At 38.7% G+C, this 27909-nt stretch overlaps 1 protein-coding gene across 7 annotated transcripts; it reads right to left on the bottom strand.

Annotated features, from left to right (window-relative positions):
- Window positions 1–9: 9 nt before the first annotated feature.
- On the bottom strand, window positions 10–27819 carry LOC124279564 (heparan-alpha-glucosaminide N-acetyltransferase-like). 7 transcript variants are annotated; one of them, XM_046715398.1, is made up of 17 exons: window positions 27734–27819; window positions 26446–26620; window positions 23158–23422; window positions 21894–21963; window positions 20782–20836; window positions 18702–18820; window positions 17402–17509; window positions 12988–13142; window positions 10627–10739; window positions 9936–10057; window positions 8092–8218; window positions 6471–6557; window positions 6054–6128; window positions 5788–5858; window positions 5020–5132; window positions 2910–3119; window positions 1398–1537 (listed from the first exon to the last, which is right to left on the bottom strand). In XM_046715398.1, exons 2-16 carry the CDS (start codon window positions 26530–26532, stop codon window positions 2944–2946), a joined length of 1743 nt encoding a protein of 580 aa, XP_046571354.1. In that variant the 5' UTR covers window positions 26533–26620; window positions 27734–27819; the 3' UTR covers window positions 1398–1537; window positions 2910–2943. The 7 variants fall into 7 exon arrangements, with proteins under 7 accessions (XP_046571353.1, XP_046571352.1, XP_046571349.1 ...); XM_046715397.1 differs by lacking the exon at window positions 2910–3119 and having other exon boundaries at window positions 10–1537; XM_046715396.1 differs by lacking the exons at window positions 2910–3119; window positions 17402–17509 and adding an exon at window positions 15158–15265 and having other exon boundaries at window positions 10–1537.
- Between the last annotated feature and the right edge of the window lie 90 nt (window positions 27820–27909).

Genomic DNA, 27909 nt, shown 5'->3' with positions numbered 1-27909 from the left:
ACTACATTATTTTCCCTTCTTTTTAGCCCTCCCTACAGTGGTGACCCCCTAAATGAGGATTTCCCCAGGTTCTGAATCTCCCATCTCACTGCTGCTCCTTTTCAATTTAAATGTGTTTATTTGTTACTATCAAAAATATATATATTCAGAGACTAAGCGTTAGTCTACTTTCAACGCTGTGTATCCACTATGTGACTTGGAAGATTTAAGTTTAAACAATTTAAACAATTCTTTTCTCAAAAGCAATTTTCAGATATAAAGAATATCCTTATGATCCCTAATCTTTAATAAATTACCTATTACATTAAAAAGTATCTGATTTCTTTCATTCTACTTTAAAGAATGTCAGTGGATATTATATTACAGAAAAATAACAGTAAATGTTAAAGACCTGTAGTTTATGATTGTGTCCCGCAATAGCGTCCTAAAGAATCTCAAGGTTGGCTGACTGCAAAAATATCACATGAAATGTTATACAGAAATCCAAAAATGAACAAAAATGCATGTTATCAACATTTACTGTTGCAGAGTATTCCTCACCCAATCTTGTATTGGTGATACGTTTTTGTGTATGAGTCTTGTTTTTTGAGTCAGTATTATGAAAATGGGATATACATACCATGTGCCCCACACAGAAGTAACATTCCCTTAATATCCATGTTTCCTATGACATATGTTCAAGGTGAATAATGATTACAAATATGATCATAGATGGAAAGCACAGTTCATGTGCTCGAGATTTTGTGAAAAGGTAATGATAACAATCCAGTAAAATCAAGTATTACTTACAAAATGTACTAGATAATGTTCATGCAAAGCAATTATTGATAACTATCTTCATGCATCTTGTGTCATCAATGCAAAATATGTTGTCATGAAACATGAGCAATAAAAATACAACCACAAATGAAATATTTATAACTAAATATAACACATAATCACAGATTATCATCAACCCACAACAATATATTCACACAAAGCAAAGCTCTCTGTATATTTGTCAATTTGATTCTGAAATATGTAATTGGGGATGCAGAAATGTGTGAAAGGGGATGTAGCCCATGATGTGTCCGAGTCGTGATGGGTCCAGTACACAGGCATTTCAAGCCTAATTTGTGGAGGCAAGTACATCTTTAATTGACTTAAACATGGCTGATGTCTACTTAAGTGCAAACGCATTTCATTACGTTCCACTTCCATTTACGTCCATTTCTTGGCCATTTCCATCTTCTTGAGGAAAGTTTCAAAGGAAGAGTAAAAACTACACTTTCATAGAGACTAGTTGGCCAGAGAAAGATGGTTCATTTCCTGAACATATCACTTCTACTTTATGTCCTTTTAATGTTCAATGCCACAGATGATCAGACAGTGATGATGATGTCCTTGGCATAGAGATACAGGGAAACGAGGAACCAGAAGAATGTACCCCAGGCAGTCATTGCAAGTTGTGATGCATGAGTGCGAACAATGTGGAAATACACAGGGCTGCGGCCAAAGAACACTTCATGTCCAAAATATAAAACAATGGGGTTCAGTCCTGAAACAAATGTTATTGTCCACATTAATGAATATAACACATAACTGTAAGTGTGATGGGAAATCAGCAACGTGAAATTGAAGCATGGAGTTAATTATTTCAAATAAACAAATAGCTTTGTGCAATCCATTCCTGAACACAAGTCACATCAATACTTGTTCATCTCAGAGTTTATTACATGTATTCACATGGTATTAAATACAATTTGGAATAACATCAATCCTTGTACACATACAGCCTATTCACCACTCAGAGAGTGGAAGGTCATGGGTTTGATCCATGGCCGCATCATACCAAAAGACGTTAAAATATGGTACTTGTTGGTCCCTGCCTGGCGTTCGGCATTAATGGGTACAACAAGGACTGGTCGGCTTAAGTCTGGGCTAGTACAAGCAGCCACACATACACATGCATGCACGTCATCATATGAGCGAATTAATCTTGAGCACGACATTAAACCACATTTTACCTCACCTATTCACCACAAGCATGTTGTTATATATACTACTCAACAAAATTTAAGCAACACCCACAGTTTTCATATGTCTATAGTTAATGTGTCATGCGATGACAGATTAGTAAGTTCGATTTATGCTGCTTTTAGCAATATCCCCGCAATATCACATTGTACCCACCCATGTGGGGAATCAAACCCGGGTCTTTGCTGTTACAAGTGAACCCTTTAACCCCTAGGCTACCCACCGCCCATCATGACAGATTAACTACAGCCACATGAAACAAAACACCATGGGTTGAGTAGTCTATAAGCATAGTACAAGAACAAATCTTACATCTAGTGAAATGGCGAGACAGTGTTAGCAGTGTTAGTAAATATTAGTACCCGGTAAATGGATAGTAATAATATGCACAAGCTATGAAACAAATCCATATTAATATCGACATGAATAAAAAATTACATTGCACTAAAGGACATAATGTGAAAGATTTCAGTGAGGCCAGACCAATTTTATTTCTTGCTTTTGTCCTCAGAAAACCTTAACGCAGGAGAGGAAAACTTTTTAAAAAATCACTAGTCAAATTAATATTCCTTTTAAATACTAAAGTATTTTACTTTTCGCAATTTATGAAGTGTATATGGGGCAAAAAACAATCTAAAAAAAATGTGGTTGTAAGTTTACGTTTTTGGCCAATAAAAACTTTAGGATTTTATTCTTTGAGCAGGAAAAATTAATTTTTAATTTTTTTCTTATTCTTCAAAAATATGACCGGTTGATCCGTAAAACAAGAAATAAATTTGATCTGGTCTGAATTATTATCTCAAAATATTAAAATTTCAGAAGACACCACAAAACCATAACTAAAAAAAGAGTTTACTTTTCAAGAAACTCAAACTGAAAACAGGAAGCAGTACCTTCACCATGACAACACACAGACTCCACACACTGTTACACAGCAATGTAGAGCTTCATTACATGCAGCCGGTATGTGACTAAGCACCAGAGAGCGGGTCCCCACAGATCCATGAACAGTGCCCAGCTATGGCTGTCCGGCACAGCCACCGTGACAGGGAAACATGACGAAAACACTTCATGGCACACATAATAGAAAATGGAATTCATGCCTGGTAAACAACAGAAAAAGCAGCTACTGACAGATCCAGAAATAATCAACATGTGATCAAAATGATTCAAGATTCTTATTATTATCTTCAAATACTGAAGTATTACTAGATCCAATTTTGACATTGGCTTCCCTAAAAACTGATCGTCGTGTTAAATGTTGTATATTGTTGGAACAAAATATGGGAATGCCTATGAATAAATTATCATATTTTGTATGGCATTTCGTTCACCTTTAACGAAACAGCAATTAATTAGCCTTTTCAAAATGTTTACTGAATATAGTCATTAACCATAAATTCAATTGATGGTGTGAGTACCTGTGAACAAATAAACCTTATTTTGCCAAGGAAGGTGAGAAGATTGATCAATGCACTAAATCCCTGAAAAGGGAGAATCATGTAACCTACTGATACAGAGGGGCAGCCTTGAATGATATGGATTTACAGATCATGTTGATTTCAAGAATTATTTCTAGATCTGTGTCATTATACTACAACAAAAGTTAGTAAGAGTGAGTGAGTGATTAATGTGCAACAGTCAACATCACATTATTGAACAAACTTCATGGATAGTAACTTCTTTTAATTTCGTGAGTGCGACATTTTGATACACATTCTTGTACCATTGTCATTTCTTCTTGACAACGGTACAAGAATCTGTATTCAATTATCGCACTCACAAAATATAAGAAGTTGTTATCCATAAAGTTTGTTCAATATTGTATGTCCCAACTTCTAAAATGCCACTCAAAGAAGTCAATAATACAATCTAGCTACATAGTAATATACATGTATTTGATCCAGTCTGGGTAGGCAAACCAGTGGTTGATAGTATGGGCAACAATTCATGCTAATGATAAACCATCCCAGTTATCGAAGGCCCTCATCGTACCCAGTGTGTAAACATGGGGACCTGCCCCCGTGTCCTATCAGGTACAGACAGAGGGAATACAATGTGAATGTATTCTACAGTGAATAAACAAACTAACGTCAAGATGTAGGTGCAAACCAGAAGCATTATGAGCATAGATGATTTGAATAACTAGAAATGATTACCGGTAATGAATATTCACCTTTATCTTCACACTCACATTGATGACAAAGCCAAATTATAAAACTGTGAGTGTTTCCATTAATTTTTTTCATAAGAAATTTTTGTAAAAATAACTTTAAGATCTAAAACTGGTATGTTTTTAAAGTCCTTATTTAAAAAAAATGTACATGTAAATGTCTGATGGCATCATGACATCCAGGCGAGCTACAACTGTATGATATTTTAATGGCACAGACATAAAACACTGCATTATTTTAAGCCAGATGAAACAATTCTTCCTTATCCTGACTCATACCTACTGCTTTATCTCCCTTTCCCTTGAGTGGGAACCTCTGTCCTAATGTTCCCAAGAACATAAAACAGTGTACTAATTTAGGCCTGATGAAACATAACATTCTTAAACTATCCACCTTACAAGTGAGACACCTTCACAACTGAACCACTTTCTAACCACCACCTCCACCACCATCACCACTACAGAGCACTAACACTAGGACATGCTTCTACAATGTACCAGCCAGCACTGTGTTAATGAACTGTGTACATTTTCAGTGACTAGTAGTTCTTAATAATTAGGCAGGTGCTTGAACCCATATAGTTCAATTATTAACTACAATCTTTTTAAAATTTCAAATGTCTAACATAAATCATTCCATTCCATCGAAGGTTACTCCAAAAAGTCCAAAAGAATCTATCGTAACCATAACAAAGTCACAAAGATGAATCCTACGATGATCTCCGTGTTGCAGTTACTTTGTGAAACAGTTCAGGTACACAATACTGGCTACTAAAACAGCTGCTAATACAAGGCACCAGGTAGTTCCCACATCCCAACAAGCATCTCACCTGGGTAGCAGAACGGCGCTCCACTCCAGACCTTCCACACATCAATCAGTAGGTAGCACAGCATGAACAGGATGAAAGCAAAGCTTGACAGTGCCAGCACAAACGACAAGGACCTGTAAATAGGTTTGTACACTAAGATTTGTTGCTAATGTGTATTTTAACGTCACACAAAAGAATATTCCAGCTATATGACAATACAAATGATAACTATACAAATAATCGTGTCCAGGAGAGACAACCCTGTGACTGACATTACAAGTAAGATCTATGTAATCAGGATGACAGGATGTATCATTAAGTCGGCGAGTCTGACAACATGGGCCCATTTGTTTTCCTACTATGTGTTATGAATGACATATTCCATCCTGTATCTATCAGGTTGTACATGATAAGTATTTATGGAGAACAAACCTTCAGTTGGGAATGGGACCTCATTCTGAATGTTTCAACACTGAGCTGACTAACCATTAGGATATATATATGTATATATATACAGCATTTACTATACTCCAAAGTGTCAATTGCTTAAGAAATGTTAAAGGGAGATAACTCTAGTATTTGACTTTGCCCTTCACAATGGTCAGACTTGTTTGCCATACTTTTGGTATCCATAGTATTAGGCTTGCATTGTCTACACAGTGGACAATTGGAACAGATACAAATATTGAGACATTAAATTAACACATAGTATATTTCTCTAAAACATGTCATATTCCAACATCATCATGTTTATGTTGCTTTGAAGTTACATCATACATGACTACTCACCATAAATTCTTACATATTGGAATAAAACCATCATCTTTTGTTCCTTTACTTAAGACAGCAGCAATGATTCCCTGCAATGCAAAGTTAAAAAAGATATTATTGTCATAACCATGCCAAAAATATTTAATTCTGAGACATGAAAAAAGTAAATTTGTCCATGGGTGTTAGCAATTCAATGTCTAAAAATGTTAAATCTTTACTTTTGTAATGATTCCATCAAAGGATTAATATCATCTGTTTAACTGTCAAAAGTCGAAACAACTTACCAATACTATGCCCCAAATGAGAAATCTCTTACATCGTTTGGCCCAGTCTTTTTGTTGAATTAAGATCTTTCCGGCCTGTAAAGTGTCGCAACTTGTACATATCAATGAAGTCAGTGTGTTCAAAATGGTCACATCATTAATGTGATACCTGCAGATGTTGTCCTCAACATCATCGTCGTCGTCGCCATCATCATCATCATTGAAAGTAAACACATGTATGTTTTTCATAATAATCTGGGACAGGCTAAGCTCATCATCATCATCATCATCATCATCATCATCATCATCAGTAAACACATGTACCCTCTACATAATAATCTGGAACATGCTAGGCCCAAATAAAGTCATAATTATTTGTTTTCATGGAAAACGGTCAGAGAACATTCAGACCGATGTTGTCTACAGTGTCAGTCATACCTGGAGTCCTAGGAAACACATGAAACAGGAGGTCAAGGTCCCCAGCAGCCCTTCTGGGTCATAGGGCATGGATGTCTTGTAGATAGCCTGCAAACATTAGAGAGTGATACTGAGAGACAGGCTTCACATCGTAGCCAACAATTCTACACTGATTTCACAGTGGTTTACAACAAGTCAGGACCAGACAAGCAAGTGGATGTATGTATGAATTGTTTATAGAGTATGGTTTTTACTCCTTTCGGCAATACCGGGGTATATCAGTAACATCATGGCAGGCCACACCAAAGATTTGTGCTATTTCTTATGAGAGGGGACCACTTGCTGTTAGAACAGCCAGGTGTGCGAGTTGCATGTGTGGAATTGAAATTACACTACACACGCTTGTTGATTACCTGGCTGTTCTACCAGCAAGTAGTCCCCCTCGTAAGAAATAGGGAAGGTGACAACAAAATAATGATCGTTCGTAAAACAACTTTTTTATTCGGGGCTCCAAAATTATGAGACAAATCATCAGAGTTAGTCTGTCGATTTCATGTGACAAAAGTTGGATTTGTTGAAATTATTAGATTTTGCGTTAGTGAGCAATTCATCGGTCTCAAATGAAATCAAACAGACTATAGCGACCTCTATAAAATGGAATCCTGACCAGAACATAATGGTTGTTGGTGAAAACAATGAGTATCAACCTACATAACTAAGATTCAATTCATGCTTGTTGTTTCAACAAAGAATGTACCACTTCTTTTCGAATCTGTCATATATAACCTCCTAACCCGAATGTTCATCCTCAAGGTCAGGTATAAGGAATCCAATAAACAATGTCCACCTATTGACCAGATTGAGCTGATATTTTGTTTTTTAATGTTGCACTCAGCAAAATTCCAGTGATAATGAAAAATAATTGAGTCTGTACCAGACAATCCAGTGATCAACATCATGAGCATTGATCTACACAATTGGGATATAATGGCATGTGTCAGCAAACCTAACACCTGATCCCGTTAGTTGCCTCTTACGACAAGCTTGGGTTGCTGAGCATGCTATAGTCCGTTTGGCTCAAAAGCGGACCGATGAATTGCAATCTAACTCGAAAACTAATAAACATAAAATACTCAATGAAACGCTGATCATAATCAAAACATCATACCCACTCTGTGAGGTTTTTGCAGAATTTTTGTCCTAAAAATAAAATAGTTGTTTAACAATCTATCATTAAAATATTGACACAGTTCACTATTTGTTACGAGGGAGGAGTGCAGAGAAAGGGACAGCCAGGTGTTCGAGAATGGATGGAGACGGCACAGCACAGGTTAATGAATAAATAACTTTGTCTGTGAACGTGCTTCTCGAACACCTGGCTGTCCCTCTCTCTGCACTCCTCCCTCGTAACAAACAGTGAACTGTGTCAATATTTTAATGATAGTTTGTTAAACAACTTTATTATTTTTAGGACAAAAATTCTGCAAAAACCTCACAGAGTGGGTATGATGTTTTGATTATGATCAGCGTTTCATTGAGTATGTTATGTTTATTAGTTTTCGAGTTAGATTGCAATTCATCGGTCCGCTTTTGAGCCAAACGGACTATAAGTGAACATGCATTCCTTCTGACCAGTGGTTACCTTGGCTGTAGGGTTGCGATAGATGTGGGAGTCCCCGAAGATGAGGCGGTCGATGTAGCCAGCTGCACCTCCCGTACAGTTCTCATACTTCCCTCCTTCATGTAACCCACCTGGACCCAGGTAGCCCCTGAAAAATATACATGTGCCTTCAATACCTCACTGAAACACACATTTCTACTGGTTCTGGGCTGGTGATGAGGGCATTCTGCGTGCACTTCGTACATTATTAGTGCGTCAGTTATGTCTTCTGGCTGAAATCCAAGGAAATCAACGTCATCAGGGCAGTGAAAGCTTCACTGAGCCCTTTGTTCCATCACTTTTCAATTGCATGCAGAGAAACACTTTGCCAGGTCATGTGGGAGGTGGTGAAAGCATTTTTCACGGTCTTCAGAAAATCCAAGGGAGTGAGTCCAGCCTCACCAGCACAATTCACTAGTCTCTACTGTAGTGTGATTTAAACGCTGGTATAATGCCTTGGTCTATTGGCTGAAGGATAGCTCAATATTTTCCATCTTTTGACATCAGTGTGGTTGTTGGTGGTAGGGCAGGGCAGATGTTCATTAAATTAAGAGAATAGCTACAGCTAATTTTCATCTAATTGCAATGACCGTAGGTATTCTGTTACTGCAGGGATGAACTTTTTTAAAAAACATTCCTAAAAGATTGCTGCAGTCATCCAAGCATTCTTTGAGGCGGCGTTTGCTTCTCGTTGATGCCATGATGAAATTCCTGTATGGTTCAGAACAGGCGCGCAACAAGCCACTATTTTCATGCAACAATAGATTCAAATCACTATTATTAGTTTGTATTACAAGGGGGTAAGCGCAGTAGATGGAACAGTGAAACAAATGCACGTGCGTTACGTGATGAGCATTAATTAAACCAACATTACTTGTTCTCTGTGTTTCATTTAAAGTGCATACCCCCTTGTAATACAAACCAATAATAGCGATTTGAAACTATGATCGTTTGTTAAACAAATTTTATCCTAAGTTGAATAAAATTCTGAGATTTGAATGTTCAATTGGCAAGGTAAAATTATTAGGATTCGCAATCTTAATTTCACTTTATTTGATTTACCTTGTCGTTGAGAGTGAAATTCATCGGTAGGTTTTCACTGCAAACAGGCTATAGTTATGGGGAACACGTGTTGTAATAGACGGTTTATTAGGTCATCGCTGTACTCCCATTACACAATGTGTAATCACATGAACTTTTGGTGAGACATGCTCTACCCTGCGGATTAACTGAATCTTTGGTATCAGGAACGACGTTATTGTAAGGGATGACTGTAACTAACTACATCAATAACTGTGTGCCATCTTCCAACATTTACTGCAGTTTTTGTATTTAATCATTCTACTCAACCTCGGTGGGTGAAAATTAGACTAACAACTAGTCTCTGAAAAGAACATCTTTTACAGAAAACACAGTTCATATTAAATATATATACCGGTATATATATATATATATATATAATGAAAAGCAGCCCTGAAACTTTCTTCATTTCCTGAAACTGTGGAAATTTAGACTTGCCACATAATCTGGATTTGCATGGGCTTTCTTGGACATGTATGTTTTAGGGTCTGTATGACAGACTAGGTGAAAATATACTGATGTATACAAATAAGGGAACACATGAAAGAACAAGTGTTCCGTTCTTTTTCTATGTCTTTTCCAAACTTTGTGTTGCACTTTGGTTGAAAATATAAACACTGGGGTGAAATAGTGTTACCTTATTTGTTTCCTTCAGTATAAATATACATCCACAAATTATAGGGTTGGTGAATGAGTTGGCTGGATGCTCCACAAACCTATACTCAGCACACCATCCTCCAACTCACCTTGGACATCCGGGCACAGACAGGGCAAAGGTGATGACCAACCACACAGCGACCATGATGAGGTGTATGATCCACTCTGGCCAGTAGTCCAGGACGTCTCGCACCGGGGACCACCAGCAGTGCTGCCAACATAACAGACCCACTTTTCCATGTAGCCATGTTTAAAATTAAATCGAAACTTCTGTGTTCTGCAGTTCAGAAGTCTCGCAGAAAAGCCTTTAGCACAACTTATCTGGTTTCCCTTCCTTTGATAACAAACATTAATCGGCAGTTGTGATTTCGAATTATATGAAGCTGTGGATATTTGATGCACCCTGTTGTTTCTGAGCATCTAGGCATCTTTACCCAAACAGATTACAATCATCAAGGGAATATTTGTCTTTTCTAAGTTTTGTCATGTGTAGATGAACATGTTGGAATGAAGGTGGTGAAGAATTGAGGCTAAATCCTTTAAAAAATCAGAGTAAAATGATCATTTTAAAGTGATCGATAATTTCTGGGATCATATGCACGAGGGTTAAGCTTCATTCACAAGTTATGGTCGACAGGAAAATAACAGATAAAACAGAAAAAATACTATATCACATATTTTTCCATGACAATACTTTTAGTTCAGATGAGTCAACCAATTGTTTTTAAAAAGTGGTGCCTTGTATGGACACATGAGACTTGAAGACCAGTCAAGGCTTACCTGATGTTCATCTGTTGTTTTAGCAAAAAACATGTGTATTGTTGCTACAATGAGGTAGGTCCCAGCAAACCTTTGTAGCACTCCTGGTATTCTGATTTCATCAAACTCCACACCTGGGACAACAAACACACAAAACCATCAGTCACAGGAGTGAGTGAGTGAGTATGGTTTTATGCTGCTTTAAGCAATATTCCAGCAATATCATGGCGGGGGACACCAGAAATGGGCTTCACACATTGTACTCATGTGGGGAATCAAACCTGTATCTTCGGCGTGACGAGCTAACGCTTTAACCACTAGGCTACCCCACCATCCCTCAGTCGCAGAAACACAGCTCCTAAACCACAAAATGTTCTCTCTCAATCAGCAATGTTAAAGCCCTTAATGAAGTAAGTCTAAATTTCCTCATCACTGGTGCTCATTTTCAGTTTAAAGGGTGAGGTGAGGTGAAACTGGGTTTAACGTCGTGCTTGAGAATATTTCGCTCATATGACTGCGTGCATGCGTGTGTATGTGTATGTGCGGCTGCTTGTACTAGCCCAGACTTAAGCTGGTTCTTTAGTGCTAACCCACTGAGATACCATGTCGCAGTGAAGCATGAATACCCCACTCAGACACATTATACTGACTCCGAGCCGACCAGTCCTTGTTGTACCCATTAATGCCAAGCGCCAGACAGGGACCAACAAGTACCATATTTTAACGTCTTTTGGTATGACGCGGTCGGGGATCGAACCCGTGACCTTCCGCTCTCCGGGCGGACGCTCTAACCACTACATCACAGAGGCGGTCCAGTTTAAAGGGAACTATATGTTTCTATCAAACATTAAGAGATAGTCTACATCTTGGCTTGATTAGAAAGACCTTGTACTGACATGGATATAGTCTTATCCTAAAATAACGATTTGTACGCTTGCACATTGGTGAAGCACTAAAATGGACCACCTCCGTTGTGTAGTGGTTAGAGCGTTCGCCCAGAGAGCGGAAGGTCGTGGGTTAAATTCCTGGCTGCGCCATACCAAAAGACGTTAAAATATGGTACTTGTTGGTCCCTACCTGGCGTTCGGCTTTAATGGGTACAAGAAGGACTGGTCGGCTCAGAGTCAGTATAATGTGTCTGAGTGGGGTATTCATGCTTAGCTGCGGCATGGTATCTCAGTGAGCTAGCACTTTAAAACCAGCTCAAGTCTGGGTTTGTACAAGCAGCCACACATATACACGCATGCATCATCATATGAGCGAAATAATCTTAAGCACGACATAAAACTCCATTTCACCTCACCTCATTAAAAGGCCAAGTTCAAGGTCATTTCACTCAAGTAATGATGAGGATGCACGTGTCTTCTTGTACTAATCCAAATTCCTGCTGGTTTAACAGTGGTTGCCCTTTGAGGGAAGGATGGAGTAAGTAGGGTTGCATGCCCCTGTCAGCAATGTTACAGCAATATGACAGTGGGGGACACCGGAAATGGGCTTCACACTTTGTACCATTGTGGGCAATGGAACACTGAACACTCGACAATGCACTCAGCAATATTCCAGCTATATGGCGGCGGTCTGTAAATATTCCAGCTATATGGCGCGGTCTGTAAATAATCGAGTCTGGACCAGACAATCCAGTGATCAACAGCATGAGCATTGATCTGCGCAATTGGGAACCGATGACATGTGTCAACCAAGTCAGCGAGCCTGACCACCCGATCCCGTTAGTCGCCTCTTACAACAAGCATGGGTTACTGAAGATCAATATTCTAACCCAGACCTTCACGGGTCCTGCGCATTGGGAACCGATGACATGTGTCAACCAAGTCAGCGAGCCTAACCACCCGATCCCTTTAGTCGCCTCTTCAGCAAGCATGGGTGACTGAAGGTTCATTCTACCCGGGCCTTCACGGGTCCCCATGCTGTAGACAGTATGTGTACAGTATTCAGCAGAATATTGTTACCACATAATTCTGTGGTCATGGATCCATCCATGTTTCCTCCAGTCATCATGTAAGTTTGGAGAAAGCAAAATTCTGACTGAAAACAGGAACTTCATTGTGGCATGAGTGAGTGAGATGTTTGACGCCGCTTTTATCAATATTCCAGCAATATCACGGTGGGGACACCAGAAATGGGCTTCACTCATTGTACCCATGTGGGGAATCGAACCCGGGCCATCGGCATGATGAGGGAACTCTTTAACCACTGGGCTACCCCTCCACCCCTTGGGCATGATGACCCATTATCAGGCAAGCCACAGAGTTTGACCACATAAATGCCACTTTGTTTTGCTGTTTTTTGCCACTGACAGCACTATTTAACTATATCTCAGTTGAATGAGATGTTCACTTCCCTTTGACAACCATTTTAACTCACCTCCTGGTGTGCCGTCTGTGTTTATGATAAGTCCCAGCACAAACAAGATGGCTGACCTCTTCAAAATTTTCCAGAACATCATCAGTTTTGGCGTTGACCGCTTCAACTGGCTGCTGAAGCTGAAGACCATCGATGTCCCCATGATCCACACAAACCTGGGAAGACCATGTGACAATGGTATCACTGTACATTTACTTTTCAATCCAATAACATTTAGATCCATCAAATTCACATTTTGTGCAATTTTTTGTTATTGTTCATTATCTAAAAAAAGTTTTTTAGTTTGTCATGGCTCAACTGAGGCCCATGTGGGCATATTTAGTTTCAGTAATACATTAACATATCTAATATCTAATTCGATGGATCAACTACATCATAATAAAACGCACAATTTAAATTTGATCCTTCACTTTAAAATCACCAAAAACTAGACACGTCACAAAAACAAACAAGCAAGGTGACAGAGAGATATTCAAATCAATAATAAGCATGACAATATTCATTTATTATATAGCTGCTACAATATTTGAGTATCAGTATATCACCTGAAGATGAACTAATCACACATACCACGGAAAGACAAGATCTGCCACAGTAATACCGTTCCAGTCAGAATGGTCAAAGAACCAGTACCCTCCCCCGCCATAGTTGACAAAGTTCATCACCACTAAGCTCATTCTAGACGTGTTGAAAAGCAGTCAGGCAATTAGTAAAGAGGGCGTGCTTGTGTGCATCTTCATCAGTGACGTCAGTGATGGAGACTGGGTCAGTTCAGCTTAAGGCTTGACCAGCGGCTGCATCAGTGATGTCAGAGATGGAGACTGGGTCAGTTTGGCTGATGAGGCGTGACCGTTGTGTGACCTTACAGAAATTATCACAGATCTGACCAAATAAGCAGTTTCAAAATTGGAAACTGGATATATCTGAGTTAGATCATGAGTCAGACCAATGTTTTCAGCTGCTGGGATGAGTGAGTGAGCGTCTGTTGTCTCTTTAGAGATGCCATGTAGCACAGGTTGCCATTTTGATGAAAATAATGCAACAGCATGAGTATGGTACTGACCTATCAAGGATCATAATCGACCAACTATGGATTTAACATGTTTAACCCATAAACTAGGATAATGCTGGACGAGTGGTTCAGGCAGTCTCCACTGGCTATACAGAGTTGTGTCCCTTTAGTCTTTGCTGATCCTTGGTTCTGGAGGTGAGGTGAGGTGAAATTGGGTTTAACATCGTGCTTGAGAATATTTCGCTCACATGATGACGTGCATGCGTGTGTATGTGTATGTGCGGCTGCTTGTACTAGCCCAGACTTAAGCTGGTTTTTTTTATAGTGCTAGCCCACTGAGATACCATGCCGCAGTGAAGCATGAATACCCCACTCAGACACATTATACTGACTCCGAGCCGACCAGTCCTTGTTGTACCCATTAATGCCTGGCGGCAGGCAGGGACCAACAAGTACCATATTTTACACAGTCATATCGAACCATGACACCTTCATGTATGCGGACGCTTCTAACCACTACACCAGTGGAGGCTGTCCCTTGGTTCTGGAGTGAGTGAATTTGGATTTAAACATGTCACATACAAGACAATTACACAGATATGTGTGTGTGTGTGTGTGTGTGTGTGTGTGAGTGAGTGAGTGTGAGTGTGTGTGTGTGTGTGCACAATACCATGGACTTATGCATGCCCTATAGTGCCAGCCCAGTGACATACTATGCCATAATTTAACATGGATATCCACTCAAGACACAGCATACTAACATACAAGTCAGTCTTTCATCCCCTTAATAAGGAGAATCAGGCTTGGTAACAACAAGTACCATAATTTTATATCTTTTGGTATGATGAGTCTGTGGATCAAAACAGATATCTTCCAGTGATCTGTCCACTAAAGATGGCAGCTGTTAATTGGTTTGAATGTATGCCCTGAGTAGGATCTGTGGTCTGTCATCACCTAACCCATGCTGGAGTGGTTCATGCAGAGACTGATCTTTCAGGTTACCTACCACATCAAGCTGATTTTCAATATTTGCAATACTGTCAAAAGCTGTATGACATGACAATCAGCTCACTCATCCATCATATTTAGAACACAATGCTAGTATTTCTAATATTTCTGTGAGGTCACATCTGGCATGGCAGTTCTGATTGAACATACCAAGGGAAGACCAGGTCAGCCACCTGCAGACCGTTCCACCGGGAGTGCTTGAAGAACCAGTACTGGCCACCACCATAGTTGACAAAGTTCATCACAACTAGACTCAGTCTACAACCAGCAAAGTCGTATACTGACATTCTACAGATACGAACAAGGCTGAATATATTATGTCAATAACAACACCAGGGTTTAGGAGAACACCATAAGGATATCAGTGTTATCTAAAGCTGTCAGCTTCCAGCAACAAGAGTTTAGTAAAGACAATGAAACTCAAATGTAGTTTCTTCATCATTTCTATTACAAAGGTTTATAAATAAATAGTGCTACAGCACTGATGCTCACTTTAACAAATGTCCAACAGTTTTTAATGTAAGTAAAGAAGCCTACTTCACAATGAATGAATGAATGAATGAATGAATGAATGAATGAATGAATGAATGAATGAATGAATGAATGGAAATGCTACTGACACATAAGTTGAGCTCCATGACTACTCCCACATACACCTTATTTCATAACATTTTGGATGAGAACGAGCCATGCAAATGTTGTTAACAAATATCAGTAACAAGATAATTTTATAATCACGGAAATAATAATGAAAATGGTGGAGTCTTCTTGTAGATCATGGAAGAGGCAAGTAGTTACAAGGAAAATGAAACAATTAATTTATGTGTCACAGAGGTTAACAAATATCAGTAACAAGAAATTTTATAATCACGGAAATAATAATGAAAATGGTGGAGTCTTCTTGTAGATCATGGCCCAAAGTAGTTATAAATGTGTGCAGAGGTCAAATTTTAAAATATTGCCCAAAAGTATAATCATTCTGTTGACGGCAGTACACCACAACACAGGACAAATTGGCTAATCATATGTTCACCTGACTTTCCTGTCTCCTGACCTCAAAATGATGTTATCAGGTCAAGTTTGAGGAAACACATTCAAATAGTTTAAGGAATTAATATGGTGTTACATTCAGCAAGATCATTTTGTTCGTATCTTTAGAATTATAACAGCACAACTGAAATCAATAAAGGCCCATGTTCATCGTCAGTGTCATTTCTGCAATGTTTGGTAAAATTGTATATGTAGTACAATGTCTCATTTAAATTCCACTTCCTTGTTTAAATAAATAACCTGTCACAGTTGGTTTCGGAAATAAAGAATAACCAGGAACTTGGCGGCAGCAGCCTTTTTAGGGCAATGTGTGATTCAAGGTCTTTGTGCTGGGCTTATCATATTCCATTTTGATTCTGCGTGCCACAGATATGTGGAAATACGACTGTTTCCTTATGTACAAGGGGTGCACCATGAGCCTTCACTGACAGTGAGAGATACACAAATACTAATAAAATAAACAGTGAGAGTAGGAAGTAGATGTGCTAGGACAGCTACACATGCCCACAAGATCAGGGTAGCTACACAAAATGGACCACCATGTCAGTCTGACAGTGGACTATTGATCAGTGAAACAATAGATCTACACACAGTTCACAAACAAAGTGAACTTATCTGAACAATCAGTGCCTAGGGGAGCATTGCTCTCATGTTGATATTGTAAATAGCCTGATGTGTAACAGTCTGGGATTCAAATACTATGATTCCTGTATTAAAAATATATATGTAAATGGATAGAATTATTTAATAATAATAATAATGCTATTTTTTGCGCCTAGAATCCAGTATGATTATTTTGCAAACAAACATTATTAGATATTCAAATGAAGGTACAGAAGCTATATTATGTACATGTATACACCACTCTAAAGCAACTATGCAAAACCTTGTTAGTGTATGGTCAATATTTGTAAAGGAAAATATTGCACTGTTAATAAACCTTTTATTATCATTATGATTCTTAAGAATGATCATTGTAAGTATACGATTAAAACTTTGCATGTAGAGTATAAACTGCACGCTTTTTATGAAAATCGGATATATTGCATGAAAAAAATGTATAAACAAATCATTTTGAACAGGAATTTATGTATTTGGGTTTTCAGACTTATGCACAAAATATCTTTTGTAGGCTATATTTGGAACTTTCCTTTCCAATAATGTGATTTCAGTTCCAAATCTTGTGAGCATATTTAACTATCAGTGATAATATTAGTTCTACACCAGTACAAACTGAAAGGAACTGAGTGAGTTAGTACAGAATACATGTAAGGCCTGCAAGTGTTGGCACCGAGAGGAGAGAAATGCGCATCCCCCTGCATGCAACTTACACATGCAACTCACCATGGAAACACAAGGTCTGCTAGATTCAGGCCATTCCATATACTGTGTTTAAAGAACCAGTAGTAGCCTGCGCGGTAATTGACAAATATCATTACCAAAATTGCTATCCTGCAAGAGAAGGATGAAAGTACAATGCAGACATGCTGATATTGTATCTTTTTACATCTGTCTTGGTGTTGATGTTTGACACAAAATACATGAATAAAAACTTGGGAAGAGATCTCTGAAATTGGTTGTTGTTTACAGCTGGTTGGTTGGTTTGTTGTCTGGACATATGAGTTGCGACTCACAAATAGTATACAATATTCCAGCTATGAAGGTGGTAGTCTGTAAAAATCGAAGACCTGGACATGGGCAAGTAGTGAGCCCATCGATCTACACAAATAGTATACAATGACATGTGTCAACCAAGTCAGTGAGCCTGAACCATTGAAGATCCGTGTTAGAATTGGTCTTCAGCAACCCATACTTGTCGTAAGAGGTGACTAACGGCATCAGGTGGTCAGGCTCGCTGACTTGGTTGACACATGTTATTGTATCCCACTGCATAGATCGATGCTCATGCTACTGATCACTGGATCATCTGGCCAAGATCCGATTATTAACAGACAGCTGCCATATAGCTGGAATATTGCTGAGTGTGGTGTTAAACAACCAACAAACCAACCAATCATTTACTGGAGCTAAATACAGTCAAATCCCGATGAGTCGAATCTCTGGGGACCAAGTAATAAATTCGACTTATCGATGTATTCGGGACATAGGTATGTCTATTATGGTAGAAAAAAAGATGAATTCCAGTCCTAATTCCTCCGCCTAAGCATTTGTTTATCTAATGATTTCCATATCACTAATATGGGCACCTTATCAGTTCCAGTCTGATTAGCACAGACAGTGATTTTCCTAAAATCACTAATCTGCTTTTTGAACTCACCCGTCAAAGGCGGAAAGGTGTGAGCCGAGCTGGTTTGTTAACTGGATCAGTTTGCTACACCAATCAACTTCTCATTGACTGACTTCGGCTTATGTATACAAGATTGCTGTTGTTTGAATCTCATGGGACCAAATTTTCTTCTCGAGTCATCGTCGAATTCGTGTAACCGGTATTCAAATGATGACAACTATAACAGGGAATGGTCGGGACCGACAGGTACTTCGAGTTATGCATAATATTTGAGACACCGGCATTCGACTCATCGGGATTTGACTGTAATGTAGCACTGGGAGCACTCTATGGGTGAATTTGGCATTTAATAAATGGAATCATCATCATCATTGTTCAAATGCCGAAAATGCCTACCCTCTGAATGTGTCCAGTGATTTCAGCCTCTCCTTTTTCTCCTTCTTGTCATCTTTATTTGGGTCATCACCAGCGTTGATGTTGGTGGGAGTTCCAAGATCCTGTGTGGAATACCTGTGCTATAAACGTGCATTTGTTATGGGTGCAGCAGCACAAAGGTCATAGGTTCAAGGTCACAAGGTCAAGTGGTTTCAGGTCATGGCACGTTCACAATGGAGCAAATACAACACATGAACAACACAAACAACACTGCATGGGGATTTCATGGGGATTGGACTTGGTGGGAAAGGTTCAAGGTCAAATAAAGGTCAAGGTGAATGGATAAGTGTGAGAGGGAAGATGCAGTGCATTTTAAGCTTCAGATTTTCAAAGAATTAATTCACTGTAACATCAAGTAAAACACCTAAAGCACATCACACCGAACTTGTTAAAATATCTTAGAAAGAGGTCCCATTGGACATTAAAATCCATGAAATGGTGGCACAGATATCAGAGATAAGGTCCCTTCTGCACAAATATTTGTGAAGTGATTTATTTGGAATGAATAAGCGTGAAGCGATTCCTTTATTGGGAAAATTTCTGTGAAGTGGTTACTAAGTGGGATGAATATATGTGAAGTAATTCCTATATGGGAAGAATTTCTGTTAAATTGTTCCTATAGGGGTTGAATATATGTGAAGTAGTTCCTAAGTGGGATGAATATATGTGAAGTGGTTCCTATATGGGATGAATATCTGTGAAATGGTTCCAGTTGGAGTAGTGCCTGTGATGCCAAGTGGTTACTCATTTGTTTTGGGAAACTGCTTTGGAAACGGTTCCTGTGGGACAAATATCTGAAAGAAGGTTTGTATAGGAAAATATCTGTAAAAGGCTTCAATGAGACAAATATCTGTTAAAAAGCTTGTATACAAATATATCTGGTAAAAGGCCCTTTTGGGATCTATGAGTGATCCATGGTCCTAATGTCTTTTGTTTACCAGTGAGATACTGTCGCAGTCCTTTACCATGTTTACAGCACTGATCTTCCGTTAATGTGCAGGCGAAATGAAAATTGTATTTGTGAGTGAGTGCGTTTAGTTTTTCACTGCACTCAGCAATATTCCAGCTATATGACATCGGTATGTAAATAATTGAGTCTGGACCAGACAATCCAGTGATCAACAGCATGAGCCTCGATCTACGCTAATGGGGTACAATGATGTGTCAACCAGTTCAGCGAGCCTGGCCACCCAATCCCGTTAGTCGCCTCTTATGACAAGCATTCTCATTTGTTAATCAGGAACATTTCAAGTAATTCACGCAGCATTACCTTGCTGAAAGAATTAGGACTTACAGGGGATGTTTTTGGAACACTACAAATGATACTTATCAAAGCTGGTGAACACTTCAAATGACTGTAATGATGAAAATATCTGTTGAACACTTCCAGGAAGTCCAAAACATGTGAACATGGCTAAATGTTTTATTACCATGATATCAAGAGTTGTATGCACAATTTCTCCTGATGTTAACACTCTCAACCTATAACTACACTTTGCCACCTGACACTTGAGATGTTGAAGTTGCTAGGGACCATTCATAATTTATGGCTAGGGGGTGATGATGATTTTTATGGAGTAACATGTACAATGTGAATGACCCCCCTAAATTTTATGTACAAAGTAAGTGAAACACCACCACCACCACCCCAGCATGTCATGCACAAAATCAATGACCCATCTCCAATAATTTTAAGCATATTTTTAAATAATTTTATGTACAAAATTGCTGACCTACCCAAAGTGCATGAGTACAAAATTAATGACCCCCTTAACTCTCCGGAACAAAATGGGTGACCCCCCTTAACATCATCCTCACACCTCCTAGCCATAAATTATTAACGGTCCCTTACTAGTCCTACAAATGTTGACCAGGCTGTACAACGGGTCCTTTTGGTGATCATAACACCCATATGTTATCACACACCTACAACAGCCGTAAAGGTAAGGCACCAGAACACTTTCAGTCACACTTCAAAAGACCCTGCAGTTATGTCAAACCATGGCCGGTATCTTCACTTTTCCTCAAATACCCAACTTACCACCATCATTCCTTCTGTGCTCCAGAAATATATTATTCGATGAAGTATTCCTCTCCTGAAACATAATGCATCATAGTGAATGGAGATATTAACTGGGCAAAAGCCAGACAGTTACATTTTCTTGGGTTATATGTAGGATCTTTGTGAAAATCTCTATAAGTGTCTTGGTGTGTCAGGTATAAGTCTGTTTTGTAGTGTTTGTCATCCATAATGCTTGTGTTTGTGTATGTTCCACAATCACTCAGGAATGAATATCATCCATGAAGATCATAGTTGGAATTGGTCAGAAGCAACCCATTCTAGTTGTAATAGTGAGTGAGTTTAGTTTTACGCCGCACTCAGCAATAGTCCAGCTATATGGCGGCGGTCTTTAAATAATCGAGTCTAGACCAGACAATCCAGTGATCAGCAGCATGAGCATCAATCTGCACAATTTGTCTAGTTGTAACAGGCAACCCAGAGTATAGAGTGATCATCCTCTTAACTTGGCAGCTCCATGTACTCGGTATTTGTATTTGTTTTCTTGTTTAACACTATACTCACCAGCTTTACAGCTATGACAACAGTGTGTAGATAATCAAGACTGGGACAGACAAGCCTGTTGTTAACAGTATGAGCACATGGCATTCATCTATCAATCTATTCTGTTAGTTGGTAATTACAATAATGGAGAAGAGGGGGAGAGTTGTTGAAGATCAGTTCCAAACCAGATCTTCAAGAACTATTTTTGATTTTTGAGCATAAACTCATGAGCTGCGACTTAATCTATCTCTTTCCATCCACACTGTACAGGATCTGTGACAACAATGACAAAGGCATCACTTGTCAATTAAGCATTCCTGAGGATAGAAACTATTATCAAGTAAACTCATGATTTTACTGTGACTCTTTAATCCCCCGCGCTGTTCGCATCCACAGTTGGTACGGTGATTGAATTTTAGGGTCAACAGTTAGTACAAAGGCATCAGTCTCAGCACCACCGCAGACGATAGGCCGCATTCCTACACATTAGAAAGCCTTGTGTAGATCATTGCCTCTGACTGATTATAAGATCATTGTTACCTTCAAATTCCACTTGTTTCAAGTTATTCAAACATCATGTTAGAACTCACCTATATAGATATTTCATTAGGATCCAAAACAATGCCAAAAACACCCCAATTCCAAGTGCAACATAGATGGCTGAAAAATAAAACAATGAGTGACAAAACAATTAATCAAACAAGTAGTATCCATTCACTCCAATCTCATAAACATCCGACTCCTTAAATAACTCTTTTTGTGAAGATACAAGGACACCTCTATAGTAGATACATTTTCGAAACAGCCAATCATCATTGAGAATTCTGAATCCTCAGCTTAAGCATGTAAAGCATTCAACAAGCATACCTCCTTTCTGTATCTACAAAACAATTATCAGAAAGTTTAGAATACATTAAACAGAGCCACACTATTCTATATAAATGGGCTTCTCAAACTGTACCAATGTGGGGAATTGAACCCGGGTCTTCAGCGTGTCAAGCAAATGCTTTAAGTTTAACCATTAGGCTACCTCATTGCCCCGGGATTCCAAGTACCTCATGACAGAATATAGGTAACTTTAAGCTTCAGGACTGTATATTTCTGACAACACAGGCAAGACAAATACTTACTATTCTAAATCTTTCTTTATCTGAGTTTGTAACAGAAAAAGCCAATCAAATCTACCACTTAGGTGTTCCTTTGGCCATGGTATAAAAAACGAACTCCTAGTTTATAAGTGTATTATTTTCCCCAGTAATCGCTTTGAGATTAGTTTCGACAGCAATCTGAGTGTGTCAGCAGTCAAACACTGGCACAAGCCTTTAAGTTTCATGGCGAAATTTACAAGTAATACTACAGAGGAATAAAAACTAAAACACCTGTATTGAAGCTCTGCAAAACACAGACATACTCTTATTTATTTCATGCGACATAACAGACAACGTAACCTCACACATCCAGTCCCGATCCACAAAACCATCGTAGAGCTACAATATTTGTAAGCTTATGAGAAACTATAGAGTTACAACAGATCCACTAAACCTTCGTAGAGCTACAATATTTGTAAGCTTATGATAAACTATAGAGTTACAACAGATCCACAAAACCTTCATAGAGCTACAATATTTGTAAGCTTATGATAAACTATAGAGTTACAACAGGTGGTAATGATACGAATGCTTTGTGGATTGGGACCCAGGACTATATGTTTATCATCATGTACGTCATACACATCAACATCCCGTGCAAATTCTAGCTTCTATGGAAATGAATGTACCATAATATATCATGCTAATAACTTTAAAAAAGAAACAAGAATCATGAATATACTGTCATGCCTAGAACAAGACTTACGTATATTTGAGTCGGAGGGGTCATTCATGATGATGACCTTTGAGCATGTGGCCTGCTCGTTGTTCTCTGTAGATTTCATGTACACGGCATAGTCGCCATACTCCAGGAACATCATGGTGAGATTGCCCTCACTGCAGGACGGGTCGACCGTCTTGACCGACTCGTCGATCACTGTACGTATCTCGATCCTCACAGGCCACCGTGTGTCCACTAGTATGGAACAGTTCTGGGATGGCATAATTTCCCACTCTGGGATGAGATTACACTGGTTGGAGAGGAAATAAGAAGAGGTTGTCAAGTTTACATTTCTGTCTGATTCTATAACTGCAGTTTATCATTGAAAACAATGTGATTATATTAAATTAATATCTGCAAAACTTATGCCTTACTTCTCATATTTTCACTTACCGATTGTTTTTGCCCTAAAACTCAGGTTGAACCAATTAAAATTGCCATTTTTCTTCCTTAAAGATATTAAGTAAATAAAAAAACTGACTCCCAATGTACAGTAATGAAATCCAGATCATACTTTTCTAAGTAAAATCAACTGTTTTGGCAGATTTCTTGACTAACAAGTCTTTGGTTAACTTAATTGTAATATCCACAGCGATAAAAATTTGTTTCAAGGGTGCCATTGGGTACCACACACATAATATAGACCCATGTGTGCCTTTGTGAAAATTAGTGTGCCCATATCTTTTGATGATCCAATTAAACTTAAAATGTCACAACATTTACGTCATTTCAATTTATTGTTAATATATCAGTAAACATCATGTAAACCTGTAACCAAGTCTCTCTCACAGTCGCTGAACCTCATTATTTCCCCTTCCACCCTTCCTAGACTAAGTTAAGTTTAAATCTAACATGTAAACTTGAGAGCTGCATTTCCTGAACACTATCATGACTGCAAGAATAGTTCAGATTTATTTTCCCCTGTCCCATAAACTCACCCACAATTAAGTGAGTGAGTGAGTATGGTTTTACGCCGCTTTTAGCAATATTCCAGCAATATCACGGCGGGGGACACCAGAAATGGGCTTCACATATTGTACCCATGTGGGGAATCGAACTCAGGTCTTCGGCGTGACGAGCGAACGCTTTAACCACTAGGCTACCCCACCGCCCCCAACTAACCCACAAACTATGCTATCATCCAAAACAGGATTTCCTGTTATGTACACTGGCATTTAACATGTTTAAAACTGCTACATCCATGTTAAGTTGTGAGATGAAGACTGCCATAGATAAACAGTTTAATGGGGTGCAAAAGTAGCTTTTGAGTCATTTGAGGTGGTCAAGTATAACATTTTCCATGACATGAATCATGGTGTGTATTATTTTCATAATTTGAGTCATGATGCCAGACTACATTCAAAACATTTCAGCCGTGCCATTTCAACATTTACCATAGCATGGGACACAAATTCAGGCACTATTCCCTGGTCAATCTAACATCGTATACACAAACATATCAACAATTATATGGCAGACTACAAATTGATGGGACCCAGGGCTCCGTCCCTCAAAGCGATCTTATAATTAGCACTATGACTCCCATAATGTAACAAAGACTTACGACTTACGACCTGATCTTTGTTTCACTGTTTGTTTGTTTCACTGAGGTATTGTTTAACACCATTTGGGGCATTTTAATACGGTCACTAAAACAGTGAAAACATATCGCTCAGTATAGATTTATAATAGTCACACAATATCCTGAAACGAATGTATTGTCAGTGCCACTGGGTCAAGGACAATTGCACTGCGCTGATCAATATTTGGATCAACTCATCCCTAGTCGTAATGAACAAATACACCTCATGAATATCAGGGTTTGTAAGTAAGCCCATGCGAAGAAAAACATTCCAACAATTGACAACATTCGTTGTGAGAATGATACAAATTTTTTCTGCATAGCGGCCATAGTAATACAGTGGACACCTGATAAGTAAAATTTCAAGGGACTCGCCAAAATTGTTTACTTATCAGGTATTTTACTTATCCAAACTTATAAAAACCTGCAAATGACAACCATATGCATGTATATGTATGCATATGTAACAATGAACAACTTATCAGGGCTGGCCTCCAGTTGTCATTGTATTGTCTACTGCATGACGCCAGCGCGCTGTAAGTAGGATGTTCGTTTAGCTGGAGACTGACTGATGTCGGATTATGTGGTGATCGCTAATTTAGTTATCCAGTCTCTTTTGTTAAGTAATTAACTTCCAGGGACAGTGAGAAGACGTTTAGTTAAGCGGTATTGTTTACTTATCCAAGTTTAGTTAACCAGACTCTAATAGTGATAATTAATGAAGAAAGTTGCCGGGACCAAAGAAAAGTGTTTACTTATCAGGTCTGTTTAGTTAAGCGGTCTTTACTTAGGCGGTTTCCACTGTATATGGATATATGGACATATTCTGTTTGATATATCTTGGTGATCATGAATTACATCTGAACATTACAGATGATCCACCATATGCATGCTATGCTTTTCAGTATCATTACACCTGAATATATCAATAATGAACAGATGAATAATGAGACACAGATTGAACATTTCCCGCGTTTATTGTCAAGCCCTGTATTACAGACAGCTGACAGGTTTTATTGGATACAAAATATACTGGACAAAATAAGTCAGGGATATTTGTAGTTTTATGATTGATATTTCATCAGTGAGTCAGTTAATAAATAGATCAATATTCATAATTTCAATATTGACATATATCCCTAACTATTTTTGTCCAGTATATGAAATCCTATACACATAGAGTACAGGCTACCCTTATCTGCTGTTCGGTCACTATGTATAATTTCAAATTAGGAAATTGATTAGAGTTTGACTTATTTAGACCTGTTCAGAGGCCGGTTAGTTTGCAGTAAAATACCATAACTTGCAAACTTTATTGAAAAAATCCCAATACTGAAGAATTTACAAAATAACATGTAAATCAAATTTCAAACAATAACAACATCAAACTGATTTCCCAGATTTCCTGAAAATTTTACTTCACTCAGAATCTGAGATAGATCTCTGTTACACTGCACCATATGCTGCCAGCCTCAGCATCATAGTGACATGTACCAGATGCACGCATGCACACACACACATGCACACACACACACACACACATTCCTGTTTCACCAGGAGATGAACCTTTGTGTTTAATGTACATACTTCAGATGCTGTCTAAAGTCACCTTTTGATCACACGTGACATTTCGTTGTTTGATCTGTGATATTTGTGGAGCATACAGAGTCAGCCATGTAAAGTTTACTCACTGTGTTACATTCCTCACTCTGCATGTATAATCTCAGTTGAGCCATTTGATTTTGGTCATTTCTGATGGTAAACAAAGCAGTATCCATCTTGTACTCTGGAACATCATCCGGACACGAGAGAAGGGAACCAACTCTGAATGATTGTCAGCAAACGTCACTCCCCAGCAGATTAATGCTGAAAACAATATGGAATTAATTGGCAAGAGTGAGTGAGTGAGTCATGGCCAGTGGGGTAGCCAAGTGTTTAAAGCGTTCACTCGTCACGCTGAAGACCCGGGTTTGATTCCCAACATGTTTACAATGTCTGAAGTCCATTTCTGGTGTCCCCCACCATGACAATGATATTGCTGGAATACTGCTAAAAGAGGCATAAAACCATACTCATTCCTCCATGACCACATGGCATGTCAAGGCCAAGGAGTCGGGAAATCAGACTTTTACTCAGTTTTTTTATGAACACAATGTACACCAATGACTGAGATTGGAACTCTTGTGGTTAACTCTGATGACCATGATGACAAAGCAAAACTACATCAACTGGATGATGCTAAGCCCAGTTATATCACGGAACCCTCTATTATCGTGGTAGATAATGTAATCACACTGAAAAAAATCACTTCTCCTTGAGTGATTAATTTTATGACGTAATCTGTTTGGTATTTCTGATTCCCGATGTTATCATGTGCCACAATAATAGATGGTCTAAGCGTATTAGCCGAGAGCTGTGATCCGGTCCTACACAGTCAAGACACGTCTTGGCTACCAAAGTCTGAGCATGAAGTTGTTTGTATAATTTGAATACGTGTCCTGGTGAGTCAAATGGCTCAAATTATTTCACACCGTAAAGGCAAACAACCGGGATGATAATCATGTGGTACACAAACACCGATTACTTAGGACAGTGGTCCCGTGGTCATGGTGGGGAAAGTGTTGGTCATTTTAATTAGTCTAACTCTGGTTCCATCCTCCATACGGCGATAATTAAAATGTGAAAAAGGTTGCACGCGTCCACTACTCCCAAATTTACCTTACCCTGGTTGGGTTTACAATTGTCCTTATGACCAGTGTCAGCACGAGCCTTGTTCGTTATGACAGGCTCAGCTGACACCAATAATGTCACTGACAGTAAAAACAACTGGTAACAACACTGAAATCAATGATAATATTCAACGTTTGTTTGCTTGAAAGCAGCGACCGGCGGTCAAGTACCCCACAATTCATTCCCCTCTTATTCTACACGACTCTATGTTAAATGCTAAATGTTGACGAAACAAGGAGACACACTTACCGATAACGAGGAAAACTTTCGTTCCTCTACAGGGTATCGCCATTTTGTAATCACAAGACAATCACGTGATCTCTCACACCGATTCCAGTTTACTAGATGAGCTAAAAACTGGTATTCGTTTCAGTAGTATGCGTTAGTAGGACCACGTTAAAAACGTTTTCATCTTAAGTATACCT

Source organism: Haliotis rubra, unplaced genomic scaffold, assembly GCF_003918875.1.
Source record: "Haliotis rubra isolate DU_JTF1 unplaced genomic scaffold, ASM391887v1 Scf252, whole genome shotgun sequence".
NCBI lineage: Eukaryota > Metazoa > Mollusca > Gastropoda > Lepetellida > Haliotidae > Haliotis > Haliotis rubra.
The sequence above is the reverse complement of the archived record's forward strand: the minus strand, read 5'-3'. Positions and strand labels throughout refer to the sequence as shown.

Excerpts from the sequence above, each read along its gene's own strand:
- LOC124279564 (XM_046715397.1), bottom strand. The coding sequence starts at position 26,532 with ATGGATACTGCTTTGTTTACCATCAGAAATGACCAAAATCAAATGGCT. Across the intron at positions 13,143-17,401 it reads GCAGACCTTGTGTTTCCATG|GTTTGTGTGGATCATGGGGA; the intron begins GTGAGTTGCATG and ends TGGTCTTCCCAG. Across the intron at positions 1,538-5,019 it reads AGCGCCGTTCTGCTACCCAG|GACTGAACCCCATTGTTTTA; the intron begins GTGAGATGCTTG and ends CATTTGTTTCAG.